The 14,301-nt window shown below is 38.4% G+C and overlaps 1 protein-coding gene across 1 annotated transcript in view; it reads right to left on the bottom strand.

Annotated features, from left to right (window-relative positions):
• Window positions 1-1,292: 1,292 nt before the first annotated feature.
• The window catches only part of LOC135709475 (fatty acyl-CoA reductase wat-like), a 45,711-nt gene continuing 32,702 nt past the window's right edge, over window positions 1,293-14,301 (bottom strand). Inside the window, exons 3-9 of the mRNA XM_065231838.1 lie at window positions 11,780-12,116; window positions 11,454-11,718; window positions 11,171-11,363; window positions 10,978-11,093; window positions 10,717-10,897; window positions 1,692-1,799; window positions 1,293-1,630 (exon numbers count right to left, since the gene is read on the bottom strand). Of these exons, the coding sequence (XP_065087910.1) occupies window positions 1,390-1,630; window positions 1,692-1,799; window positions 10,717-10,897; window positions 10,978-11,093; window positions 11,171-11,363; window positions 11,454-11,718; window positions 11,780-12,116 (1,441 nt within the window). The 3' untranslated portion in view covers window positions 1,293-1,389. The remainder of the gene's footprint in view (window positions 1,631-1,691; window positions 1,800-10,716; window positions 10,898-10,977; window positions 11,094-11,170; window positions 11,364-11,453; window positions 11,719-11,779; window positions 12,117-14,301) is intronic.

Raw genomic sequence — 14,301 nt, 5'->3', positions numbered from 1 at the left:
TTTTTGGAATTACGCTTCTTTTTCTTCGTATGTCAAGCTTATTGCCTATCGCGTATTAGCTTATTGCGTGTTCTACATGCACTCCCAAAGCTATTAATTGAGCGCTTCTGTTGACTTTATCATTTTTGTATTATGCACAATTATGTGGCAAGTAAAATCATACTCCATGTCCAGTGAAGTCGAGATATTTTCCAACCCGAAAAATACCTAGACTGGACCGGGAATCGAACCCAGCCACATTCAGCATAGTCTTGCTTTGTTGCGGTGACCCCCCCCTCCCAGAATTACGCCCATTGAATAAATTTCAATGCGATTCATGTCGTGGAAAAGTTGCCAAGCAGATACTCTTTGAATTAGTACCTCACTACGGCGCTGGTTCCGATTGGGTTGATCTTAATTTCATATCGAACAATTAAAGACAGGCAAAAAATCAAAAACAATCTGGCATCGTTGAGATCAACAACCTTTCCATATGCTAGCATTACATTCAGTACCTTTGGTAAAAAATGTTTTATTACTTTAAAGACAACAGTATACAAAACAATTCACGCTTCTTGCCCCCGGTCCGAAACTCATATTGCATTACTGTCATCACTTGTCGGTTTGACCTTGCCAAACGAAACCGGAAAAAATACCACTAAATCCACAATGTCGCAAACAGCATTGTCATCTGGTTTATCGTACATTGCGAACAGGTAGCAACTTCTCAGTCGTCGTTGTCGTCGTCGTCATTAGCTTGAAGGCACTATGCTAGTGGCGTTCCGTGCTCCAATGTGATGTAATGTAAACTACTGGCGAGAACTTATATGCAATATTTTCACAACTAGGTATCATGCCGCAAGTGCGCGTTACAGTTTGATCCAAACTGGTCTAACAAGTGTGATCTTAAATTCTGCGATAGTAAGGGACATTGTCAATCGTAATCAAATGGTCGGAAGTGGACGATTTGCCTATTCTCAGTAGTCAATAATTTAACATTTATTCGATCGACTAACAACACCCGTCTCTAGGATGCCCATTACTGGAAGACTCCTATATCGATACGTATACAAATTATCATAATAGATACACCTTGGTGACACTTAAAGCTAGTTAAAAAAAAACACATGTTTTAAGGTTGGTCAAACAATGTACAATGGTGGTTGGTGTACGGTTTTCCTCTGCCTTTCGTCTCCAACTGCCCGGGGATGAAAACAGAGGAAAACCGCTTGAGCAGGTGGAAGGATTTTTGAAGAATGGAACTCTCCAGTGATGCCGAATTCTCTCTCTCTCACAAACACTTTCTATCACATGCATTCAATTACACACACACACACACGCACTCATAAAAGAAAAATCTATCACACTGCCTGGTATCGACGATTGCTGATTTAGCTCTGGTTCTCAGATTCAAAACAGAGCCCACTTGAAGATGTAGAACAGCAGCACTGCCCAGAAGAAGTAGTACGCAGCCAGGATGAACCAGTGGACGAGCCGCATCTGCCGGTGTCGCTTCCTGGCCTCCTCGAGGTTTTCTATCGGCTCGTTGGCAATGTGCCGCCGCAGGCCATGGATGTACGTCCAGAAGTAGTCCGGCCAATTGATCCGGGAGATGTCACACGGGAACATTACCCGGTCGTCGGGGGAAAGCCTGTGCAAAATTGAAATCAATTACTTGCAATCCTGTTCCGAAAGATCTGGGATGAACTTACTTCTCGACGAGAGCCTTCATGTTTTCCTTCTCGAAATACCACCGATTGTTGGCAAAGTACGAGATGACGGTGGCAAATTTGTGCACTTTCCGGTACAGGTCCATGATGCTGAAACAAATTAAAAACAAAACAATTAATGGCAATCGTTTTTGGAGTCAATGATCAGAATATGCTTCATGTGCGGCAAAAGTCTCCGGATTTCGGAGTGGTCGCATAAGGAATCAGTTGTATTCTAGGTCAATACTCCAGATAAGTTTTAATTACGCTCGCTCTATATATACAAATGCCAACGAACAAGCTTCTGGTTGTTGAAGCCATATCCAGAAATATCAAAACATCCCTTGGGGTAATGCACTGATGGACTTGACAAGGTGATTGGAATAAAAATAAAACCGGTTCTCGGAGAAGATGGAATTTGGTTCATTCATAGTGCACTAGTATATGGGCCTTGGGGGGTACCATGCAACCAAGTGAGTGATTCAAAACATCAGCAACATTCGTAGGAGTTGTTTCCATTGTCCATTACTGTAACGGAGCTAGTTTACCGGCAATTTTGCTACTGTTCGTATTTTTATTTTGACATCAAATCTTAAAAGCCTTAATCATTCAAATGTGCTTTAAAGTGGGTGGAAGTGAAATTAGAAATAACTAATTTTACACGTGACGGAATCCATCTTTGACATAAAAAGATGATACTTAAACAAACATGTCATGTAATATAAGTGTTTTTAGACTGAAAAGTTAGCTGCTCGACGAAAAGAACGTGTGATTGAGCTATATTTCACGTCTGTTATGACTTAAATTTATGTCAAAATTGACGCTCGTATGTGTCACTCTCAGAGCACCTAAATTTACATGATTTTTTCTTAGTGTGTAGATAAAGTAAGCTATGTCAATTGGATTTGCTGTGCTTCGATTTCGGGAATTCACGGACTTCATTATTTCCGGTAATCGGGACAGTAATGGACTTCCCTCGTTTTCCCATGCATGCAAAAACCCTCCTCGAAAAAAAAAATAAATGATCATGCAAAGTAGTGAGAACAAAAACTCAAATATCTTTGAAAATATTTGAGATATAATTTTTGTTTATTAAGAAGAATGATATATTTCAATAAAGTAAACCACTTTGTACCATACAAAAAATATGTGAAAAATATCCAGACAATGTTGTAATGTAAGGAGTCGCACAATTTTTCCTGAGGCCCTAATCAGTGATCGAATTAGTTTTACCGCTGAATTTCACTTAATTCACTTAATTTCACTTAATTAATTTTGGTAACCATGACAGATACGTATTTCAACTACAATGTGCAGTCTTCATCAGTGTCATTACCACTAAAGACTTATCAAAATCTAACTCCCTTAAGTACTCATCCCCTAGGTAAGAATGTCAAGCTTACAGGTATAAGCTTTTCTGAACATTCAGTAGTGCTATCTACTTAAGGACTGTTCATAAAAGAAAGTGGATACCTTTTTATCAATGGTTTAGGGTTAAAACGTAACGTAATTGTGAATTTTCGCACAGGGTGAAAAATATTGTTTATTTTGGCAACTCACATGAAAAAAAAAAAAAAATAAAGTGAGAATTTGGAACGATGGGTCGGATCAGCTTATCAACTCGTAGATTAATTCTGCACAAATGGTATTCCGAAAAGTTGTCGTTTCGAGAATTGACAAAAAGCGTGAAATGCAGTAAATCTACAGTGTTCAAGATTGTTAAGAAGTTTGGAGAAACGTGTTCTCTTGAAGATTTACCGAAATCTGGGCGCAAAAAGGGAGCATCGGACCAGAAAAAGGAGCTGGCAGCAGTACGCCTTTTGAAATCGCATAAACCATGTTCCGTTCGTGAAATTGCCAAAAAATTAGACATTAGCGTCGGAACTGTGCAGAATATCAAAAAACGTAACAATATCAGAACCAGTGATGGCATGATCATTAGCAAATTGATATTTTTCCGCTCTCATACGCTCTCAATATCACGCGTGATATTAGAGCAAAATATAATGCTTGATATTGATTTTACAAGCTCCTTTGATATTGCAAGACTATTCACAACGTGTAAAGTTGAAGCCTCGATTGAAGCTGAGAGTTGAATCGACGCAAAAATGATTCCGTTGCGCCTTGTTTTCTTACAAAGAGAAGGTATAATAATGCTTACTCTTTTTTCTCTTCACCGATGGCAGACACGAAGCGACTGCTGCCAGCCGTTATGAAAATTACGGTTGCGATCGGGTGTAAAGTGAGATTTGGTGAGATTTGCAACTGGTGAGTTTTGTTAGCTTGATATTCGGAGCTGCGATATCACAGTTTGAAATATCAACAGCAGTTGTTTGCTTGTTGATTTTTGTCACCGAAAATCAAGCGTGCTCTTGTTCTTTGGTGAGATTAGATTTTTTGATATTTTCCCAACACTGATCAGAACCTACAAGAAGCAAAAAGCACCAAAAAGGACGGATTCACAGAAAGCTTCTTCAAAACTACGGCCACGGAACTTGTATGACGTTCTCCTTCAAAATCCGAACCGGTGCATTTTGATGGACGACGAGGCGTACGTTAAATTGGATACCAGTACACTTCCCGGGCCGCAATTTTTCAACGCTGAGTAGAGGACAGATGTGCCTGATGATGTGAGATACATCCAAACCGAAAAATTTGAAAAAACAAAAGGTTTGTTGTGGCAAGCCATTTGCTCCTGTGGCTTGAAGTTTTTCGTATTTCACAATGGGCACAATCAATGGTGAAAATAACAGAAAATAATGCATCAAAAAACGGCTTGTACCCATCAAGTGAAAGCATACGGATCCTCCATTGTTTTGGCCGGATCTGGCATCTGCTCACGATGCTTCTGCTACGTTGGAGATGCTCAATAAGGAAAAAGTCGATTTTGTCGAAAAATTCCAAAATCCCCCAAACTGCCCTGAACGATGTCCTATCCTGGGCAATAATTAAACGACATTTTATGAAAGATGGATAGGGAAGCAAGCTCTGTTGACTGCTTCAAGAAAATTTGGTATGAAGCACAACGAAAAGTTAAAAAGAAAGTTGTGCATAACCTAATGGGAGGTATCAAGAGAAAAGTCCGAACGTTCTTCAGATATGAGAAGTAAACATTCAAACTCACGTGGAATCGGTCATATGTATGTTGATTTTCATTTATGTAAAGTAAACTTATGAATTTGTTCGAAAATAAATATTTTTCTTTGAGAAACAGGTGTCTACTTTCATTAATGAACAGTACTTAAATAAATTATGTATGGGAAATGGCTCTAATGTTCGCCTATGGATCTAAGATTAGGTCCATCTTTAGAAATCTGCTATTTATCAATTTTAACTAGATGGTCGCTATTGAAAATTTAGGCGATTGCTGAATTTATGTATGGGCCCAAATAAGGGGCATTTAGGCCGACATTACACGACATTCCCCTATTCCCCGTTTTATTATTGCTTTATCAGCATGTCGTATCACCATTTTGTGAAGCGTCCGACATAGACTGACCGTAAGTATTTTCCTAGTCAGGATTACATTTCGAATGAATTGCACTACTTAGCTGGGAATTGAATTCCAAATATCAAAGGGTTCTGTCAGCCCTTTTCCAGAAAAATACGTCTTTTATTGAAGATTGCTGTACAAGAGCATAGCAGGTGTTCAGAGTCTTCTAATTTCTATGCCACATAATCGACACATCCGGAGAACTTCGAGATTAGGGCGTAATTGCCTTTGTAAACAAACACGTTAATCGCCGATTTCTCACGAATAAAAGCTTAATCTTGCAATCTAATAACACAATCAGGCATATGAATAAATCCTCTATCATTTGGTATAATTAGTTCACGAAATTGAGCTTTTATTCGCGAGAAATCGACGATTGACGTGTTTGTTTACAAAAGCAATTACGCCCAAATCTCAAAGTTCTCCGGACATGTCCTCTTGAAGTTTCCCTATTAGCTTCAAATGATATTTACATGGACAGTGTCCTGTTATTAAACCAGTGCCAGTGTAGGTACATACTGAGATTTTCCTTTGATAATATAGAATTTTGCTAGTCATTGAAATGCTCGGATTCATAAGCCGTTTTGACTGCCTGGCAATGAGAGTGTTGTTCCAATTGGTTTCCACTTTCATTTTTTCCCATTTCTTGAACTCCATTCTAAGAGAGAAAGCAGAAACTCCACAGAATGGTTCTGGTCCTGGTGTCGCCTTTCTCATTCCCTTGAATTCCGCTGTGACTAGGAACCCGAAGTAGGTTCACTTGGTTTTGGCAGGCCAATTTTTGGAGTGACATTGCACATTCCCATATAAGGTTAGAATTACATGTTGCTGATTTCAAAGCATTTAGTGCTGCTTGCTGCAGATATTTGAATAATGACGCATTTCGCGCCAAATCGAATCGAAGCTGGCAGCACCCTCTCAGATTTCAATAAAATTTTCTGGATGTGTAGACTTTGACTAAAGAAGCACTTTTGCATACTCAGTTTTTCCAAAATTTATCAAGACTAACATTTGAGAAGGGCCAAACTTTTTCCGTCGATTTTTTTCAAAAAAATATTATGGAAAAAAGACAACTCCAACAAAAGTATGTTGTATGGATGACTTTTAGGAAATTGAACAAATTATCGAAAAAAAAAATACTGAAAAAAAATTAATTAGAGACCTACACTGAAAAAAATTGATTTTTAAATTTTAAAGTCGATTTAAAAAAATGGCCATGATTGATTTGGATGAAACTTTGCCTCAAGATAGGTAATTATGTTAACTACCATCCGTCCATACATCGCAAGATGGGCACTTTTAGGGAAAAAAAGTTTTTCTTACAAAAACTTTCTCATGTATGAACTGATTTTTTTAACGTACCATTTTTATACAAAACTAAACCAGTGAAGCTCAAAATCATCTCAGAACCCAATGAAGCTCCATTTGTGATTCAATTTTGTCTAATCAGCAACTAATCACTTGGATTTATCGAATATTCCATATGAAAAGGGCTTATATCATTAGAAAATAATATAATTGATTATATTGTCTACTACTGAGGCAAAATCCGATACTCCTATAGCAACTTAGAATTCTTAGCTCAAATTATTAATATAAAGAATTAGGTATGAATAAAATTTAAATTGAGATCTTCTTTCGAATCAACAACGATTTTGGAAGTCAACGTATCGCATCATAATTCTATATGCCCTTCTGTTATTTATACCTAAACCATTAACATTATATACCTACCACTTCATTCTAGCTATGAGCACTATAAAACTAAGGTTGATTTCATACAAGCAGCAGTCAATCTGATAACGAAAGTTGTTAAGACAAGTTGTAGTCAAATTATTATCATGGACCAAAGTAGTAAATTAAGGCTCAAAGGATTGAAATGTTGTGCAAATATAAATAATCCGAGATGCAGCCGAAATAAGTTACGGGCCATATCGTTAACAATGGTAGAAAAAATACATTCTATGGGATATAACCACGAAATTGATGAAACGATGAGCATTTGTGAGTCATGCCGTAGCGTGCTATTAGAATCAAATGACAAACAAGATGTTGTGTTTCAACAGTGGCTGAATACTGATCGTTGTAATTTGGAAACGATTATCAAGCCTGTTGATGAATTTGTTCCGTATCTCATTGATAAAATTAACAAACTTATAACTCATGACTTTATTTACAAACAACAGTCATCTTTTCTAAGAAATAAAAAAGAATCATTAAAAGAAGGCGAAATTCTAGCAATTTGTGATTTTTCTGAAAATTATTTATTCATTATCCAAAACGCTGCTCAAGGATATCACTGGAATAATTCTCAAGCAACAATACATCCATTTGAAGTTTATTATAAGAAAGACAATAAACTTGTTATAATGTTAGCTTCATTATCATATCAGAAGTAATGACTCATGATACAGTTGCAGTTTAGTTGCTGATCTCAAGAATGATAGATTTTATTAAACAATCGATAGATTTTTCTAAAATTACTTTTATGTCAGAAAGTCATCCATACAACATACTTTTGTTGGAGTTGTCATTTTTCCATAATATTTTTTTTGAAAAAAATCGGCGGAAAAAGTTTGGCCCTTCTCAAATGTTAGTCTAGATAAATTTTGGAAGAACTAAGTATGCAAAGTGGCATATTTACTCAAGGTCCACACATCTAGAAAGTTTCATTGAAATCTGAGAGGGTGCTGCCAGCTCCGAATACGATTTGGCGCGAAATGCGTCTAATAATTTCTACGAAGCAAATTTTAGAACATTCAAGAATCGCTTGAACTTCTGCTTGGAACACGATAGGCCAGTAGCCCATAGATATACAATGAGATATTTATTCCTGGACCTGTTACCCCTGCTTCTACACGATTTTCCAATCTAGAGCCGCCTGTATAAAAGACAATTAATCCTGGGCGAATGTTTGGTCCCCTCTTTCCCCAAAAATCGCGATCCGGATCTGCTCCATTGTAAAGACGATCGAAGTGATATTTTTTCTTCATCCAATCTTCATTTTGTGCCACAAGAGAATCAACGTTGAACATTTTTAGGATGCTCATATGTCCTCTGAGATCACCTTCAAGGAACTGCTGTGACCGTCCAATCCTTACCCAAGTAACAATTTTGGTTTTAAAGGTATTTTGCATGCAATTTTTTGGTATTATTCTTTGGTATTTTATCTCACCAAATTTTAGTATCAGGTCAGAATTAGCGGAAAGTGGGGCTATATGGCCACCTGGTTAAAAACCAACTTATTGGACATATTTTACAAAAAAATCTGATGCAGGCTAAATGCTTGAAGCCTACTTCAACTATCCATTTAATTTAGGTCTAACCATATACTTTTCTCTGGAGCAAATCTTCGAAAAAATGTTAGACTAGCTCAAAAGGTCAAAACTGTTATAATATTTCTAAATCAGAAAATAAGGTCTATCAGTAGTTTCTTATAACTTATCGTTGATATTCCTTCAGTAGCATTATAAATGGTCATTGGTTTGTTATATGACACGATGTTTTTCTAGATTTTAATAAAGATTAAAGATTTTCTTAACAAATTATTACTAAAGTCCATTCGGGGCAATATGAGCACCACTGATATTTCAACTTAATTATTCCTTTTATAAATATGACTGTTTCAAATGAAATCACGTTTTGAAACAACTGCTTTGGTAAAAAATCAGTCGTTCACAAGACTGAAAAATATGGCCTTAAATCGGCAGTACTTCTGGAATTTAATTTATTCGACAGAAAATAATTGTTTGTGTTAAATATTTTTAAGCTAAAACTGTTCAATGTTGACAATATTATATTCTTAAGATTCAAAAGTTTACTTTTAATATTCAACTTGTATGCATGATGTAAATAGGGATTGAAACTATCCATTTGTTTAAACATCATTCGAATTTTCCACTGAATTTTGTATGATTAGTGATAATCTTCTTCTCTGCCCCACTTTCCCCTAGGTAAGTTATTTTCTCTAAAGTCCTCTAAGTAAAAGTATGGCCGTATGTCAAAAGCTGCTCTAATCGAACCGTCAAAATGTACTGCTTTGCTCAATTGGAACAACTAAAGAGACTGAATTGGGTAAAGAGGCGACATATTATCCATTTGACATGTCTTCTGCTCGATTGGAAAAAAAAAATATTCCTATGACTTTGGCAGGTAATCGATTGTTCCAATTTTCACATGTCGTCTCTATATAAATTCAGCCTTTTTGGGAATAACTTTTTATCAATTTTGTGGTTACAGTCGTCCATACTTTTACTAAAGAGCTTTAATTTTCTCATATTGATAACTTATTCTGCTATCAGTCCGAAAATAACTATTGATTTCATGATACCAAAAATTATTTCCTGCCTGAAATACGATCTAAACTGAGTGCTTTATCTAACTGCAATGAGAAAGCGGCCTCGTTGGCTAAGCTGGGTGCTATGGAAGGCGATATTTTTGAGCGACAAATCGCCTTCAACGAATTTTTCTCCATTGCTCGTCAGCAAGTCCTCATCAGTTGGCAACAAAAATGGAATGATGGTGATTTGGGAAGATGGTTACATTCTATTCTCCCACAGGTGTCGAACAAACCATGGTTCAAAGGGTTGGACATGAGCCGCGACTTTATACGCGTTAGATCAAGGCTTATGTCCAATCACTGCTCGTTAGACTCGCACTTCTATCGAATTGGGCTCTCAGGCAGCAATTTATGTGCGTGTGGCAGTGGTTATCACGTTATCGAGCATGTTGTTTGGTCATGTACCTTACACCGTGTTACCGGATTTGAGTTATCTACACTATCCATAATCGCATATCAGTCCCATATGGATAGGAAATCAAGCAAAGATGGGACTAATATGCGATTATGGGCAGTACATCCCTCAGGGCCCGAGGAAAACAACCCGCGATACCCGTTAGAGATGTCTTGGCGAGCCGAGATCTCGACTATTTGAATTTAATTTATGTGTTTTTAAAACAGATAGATCTGAGGATTTAGTAGTAAGTGTCATCTTGTGTTCTCCCAAGTTGTTAGCTGCCCATCGGTGTACCCCCATGTTTGTCTTTTTCATCAGAGTGTCACTTAGTTCGAGATCAAGAGCACATTGCTCTACAAACCTTCTGTTCACAATCCCTACCCTGCCATCCATTACAATTTGTTACCCCTAACCTCGAGATAGCCACGAGTAATCGGCCCCCACTTTACTAACGTTAGTTTTAAGTAATTTTGTAATGAATATCGGCTCCGCAAAGCTACACAAAATGAGCCTGAAAAAATAAACGCATTATATATAAAAAAAGAAAATGAAACCAAAATGTCATAAATAGTAATTGTCAGTTGAATTTTTTTTATAAACAATAAACAATAAACAATAAACAATAACATAAACAAATTCTGCTTTGTTAGCAGAATAAGCTATTAACTTGCTATAGTGATCAACTTACCAATAACATTGATACTAAAAATTGATATTATTTTGCTTTGGTTTTACTATTCCCCTCTACCCGAGTAATTGCCACTAATCCATTCCATTCCACCTAAAGTGTAAAACTCACCGTGGCGTCCTTCGGATTGCTCTCAGGTAGGTGTCTATCAAAAACGCCGGCACCAGGTGGTAGAGAAACTTGTAGTACTCGTACACGTACTTGTTGGTCGTCGTATTGTGACAAACCACCCACAGGGACCGCTTCGGGGGACACTGATTCCCGACTTGGATCGAATAGTCGTAGATTTTCTCTGCGGATACAAAGCAAAACCAAATACGCTCGTTAAGATAGACATGGGAAACAACTTTTCGTTTCGTTTCGACCACTTACGATAAGTAATCGGGTTATCATTTCCGGTGACGCAGTTGTAGATTTTCGTCCGCGGTCGAACCACCGCCTTCATGTCGGTGTTGGAGCTCTTGGCTTCAACGGCTCGGTCGTGCTTCCTAAAGTGGTGATATATAAAACTTCATTTTAACTGGGAACCTTTGTAGGGTGGGGCAAACGAAACCGTTCTAGTTACCGTTCGATGTAGGTCTGCCATCCGGCGGCTAGCACCCCGTTGACGACGAAATCGGCCGGAATGATGTCGGCATCGCTGTCGTCATTGACCAGCATGACACGGATGATACCGAGGGCGACGCCGGCGACGACCCCGTTCAAACCGTAGATGTTGTCCGTCCAGCCTTCGATCGGTTCCTCGTTGGTAGCGATAACTGTTCAGTCATTTGGATGATTAAGTTAGTTCCGAAATGGTATCGATGCATATTTATGCATGGGATAAAATTTGTTATAGAAATACTCACTAATGGACGGTCGAACGACTGCGATTGGGAGTAATTCACCGAACTGACGCACCACGTCCTCCGTCAGAGCTTTGGTGTAGACATACGTGTTGGGCCATGGGTGAATGAAATCCTGGATTGTCTTGTTGATATGCTCCTCAAAGTGGTCATCCATTGCCTCGACCAGTTGGATCATCTTCTCGGGATTGGACGGCGGTGGATAGAACTCCTCCTTGATGGTTTTCTCCGGGCAGTTCGAGTATGCGGTCGAAATGTAAATGAAGAGCTGCGGGGTAAGAAACGTTCAGTTATCAGTAACAGTTTAGTAATGTCTGATGCAACCTTACCTCCAAATTGATAATTTTCTCGCAAATCCGGAGCAGATCCCGCGTTCCCCGGACGTTAACCTCGATGGCCTTCTTCAGAGCCTGATCGAAACGGACATCGGACGCTGCGTGGAACACAATCTGTGTATTCTTGACGATGTAGTCGATCGATTCTTCTGACAGGCCCACGCCAGGATGCTGCAGATCCGCATCGAGAATTTTGACCCGGTCCATGAAGGTAGGATAGTTTTTCTTCAGGTTCATGAAAACTACACTGCCAAACAGTTCGTCGCATCGCTCCTGCACGGTTTTGCCCTTCTTGGGCCTCGATAGTAATATAATCTGACGGACGTTGATTCTGGAAGCAAAAAGAATGAGGCAAATCATGAAATAGATTATTAGATCTAGTTTTCCGTCAGGCAATAAATCCAGTGGCATTTGCATTCTAACTGATCGACTGCTGATGGTAGGCACCGATACGGTTCGTGACACAAATGTTCATGTCGTGCTATGGTAATTTATAGGAAATTCAAATAAGGAACCACACTTGTCAAGTATGTCCATATAGACTCGTTGAAAGTGGTGGAATATCCAGAAAGTATCAGAAGACGACCCCGTTAATGGATCCTACCGCCGTGCTGACGCAATTCACCGGGGCACTTGATGGGCAAACTAATTTGGAGGATCTGGTGTAAACAAACGACTACCGTTGCTGTCGTTGCAAACTGGACCGCAAATCATGACTAAACGAAAATGAAAATGACCAAACTGGTTCAACTGGTTTCTGTACGTTGCTGATGAATAGTCGGTTGGTGCAAATGAGTAAAGCGAGCTTATTTATTTTGAAGGGAAATTAGCATGCAGGTACGCAAGGTGCGTCCAGGAATGTGTGGGATGAGGGAATAAAGTGTCGACTTATTAGTGATCGAGTTGTTTTGGACTCTCACTTAAGTTTGTTGGATCTAACTCGTGGTACGAATTCTAGACTATTGTACTAGCGATTTAAACGTTCCTCCGTTACCCCATTGGCGCAATTTGGGATCAAACAATGGTTCTTAGAAGGAAGCGATACAACATCCAACAATCAAGAACTGCCCTGGTTTCGTTCTTGAATCTGGTGAAGATTGGATGGAATCTTTGTTGGGTACTTGCTAAAAGGGCGATTCAAAAATGACCCCGTTTTGTCACGTATTTTTCGGCTTATCTAAAATAAGAATCTTGAAATTCTGGTCATGTTTACTCAACAAACACTTTTAGCAGCAGACTTGCTTATACAAGCAAACATTAGCGGTATAAGCCAATTTTTGACTGTATAAGCTAATCTGCTGCTAAAATTGTTCGTTGGGTAGATCTCGAAAGAACTGCTCTTGGTTCGAAGATGGAGAAATCTTCTAATTAAAATCATAAACTAAAAAATCTAAACCTGAAAGATTTTTCCAGATGCGATATCTCGAAAAATATCATAAGTCGTATTTCAAAAAACATTTTCAAATTTATCTTCATGATCTTCAAATTTATCTTAGAATAATTTACAAGTCTGAGATAATGAGGATGTAAAATATCCCAAAACTCCAAGCATTTGAAATCAAACTAGCCTCATACACAGGTTCAATAATTCAAGCAGAATAACTTTCTCTAAAAGAGCTTTGATGGATCTTCACTTCATTCGCAGCTGGATCGTTTTTTTTTTCGGAAGAGTGTTCAAAACGAACTGTTGTGACAAAAGTTCAATTCAGTAATGGGGCAAAAGTTTGCAAACTTAATGGCAGTTTTTGAGAAGTTGTGATACCACAAATCTTTACATGCCCTATGGTGGTGGTGAAAGACTTAAATAAATCACATGTTTGTACCCAGATATTGTCATAATATCGAAGTCCACTCGGGTGTCTCAGACAGTGCTGGTATTTTTTATATTATTCAATTGAAAATGAACCAATACAACCATTCAATCAATTCTGTGAAAACGAATTCCCACATGACCATATTTTGAAGAGCCCCTTTCTCAATCGATGCTCTTTGTTACTGTCAATTGAGTCACTCACTATCATTTGATATACGACAGTAGAGTATGGAAGAAACCCAGCAAAATGATCCCGAAGTCGACCCGATGTCAAACCAATGTAAGGCAAATTTAAGGTCGATGTCAGCCCAATGTCAGGTTGTTGTCAGGTTGTTGTCAGGTCAATTTTGGGTTAATGTCGGGTCAACATCAGGTTGAGGTTTGTTAGATGTCAGGTTGGCTTAGCTTTTTCGCCGGAATGTCGACCAGAGCTCCGTTTATGTGTAGGTTACACTCAATTGAATGATATCAAGCGTTTCTCAAATGAGAATGATCCATGCCTTCGTCAAATGACTAAGCAACTGATATCATCCATTCGAAGGGGGTCCCATTTGATAGCGGATAGCTGTTTTTCTCATTTTCATCAAAAATGTTCAATTGATTTTGAGAATTTACAGAACTGGTCCATTTCCCCGGAAAATCGCAAACAGATCGTGCACAAATGGTGCACCATTTCCAACCTAAATTGCAGGAAGTAAGTATC

This window comes from Ochlerotatus camptorhynchus, unplaced genomic scaffold (genome assembly GCF_037179485.1).
Source record: "Ochlerotatus camptorhynchus isolate MF236.1 unplaced genomic scaffold, CSIRO-AGI_Acam_v1.1 ptg000361l, whole genome shotgun sequence".
NCBI lineage: Eukaryota > Metazoa > Arthropoda > Insecta > Diptera > Culicidae > Ochlerotatus > Ochlerotatus camptorhynchus.
The sequence above is the reverse complement of the archived record's forward strand: the minus strand, read 5'-3'. Positions and strand labels throughout refer to the sequence as shown.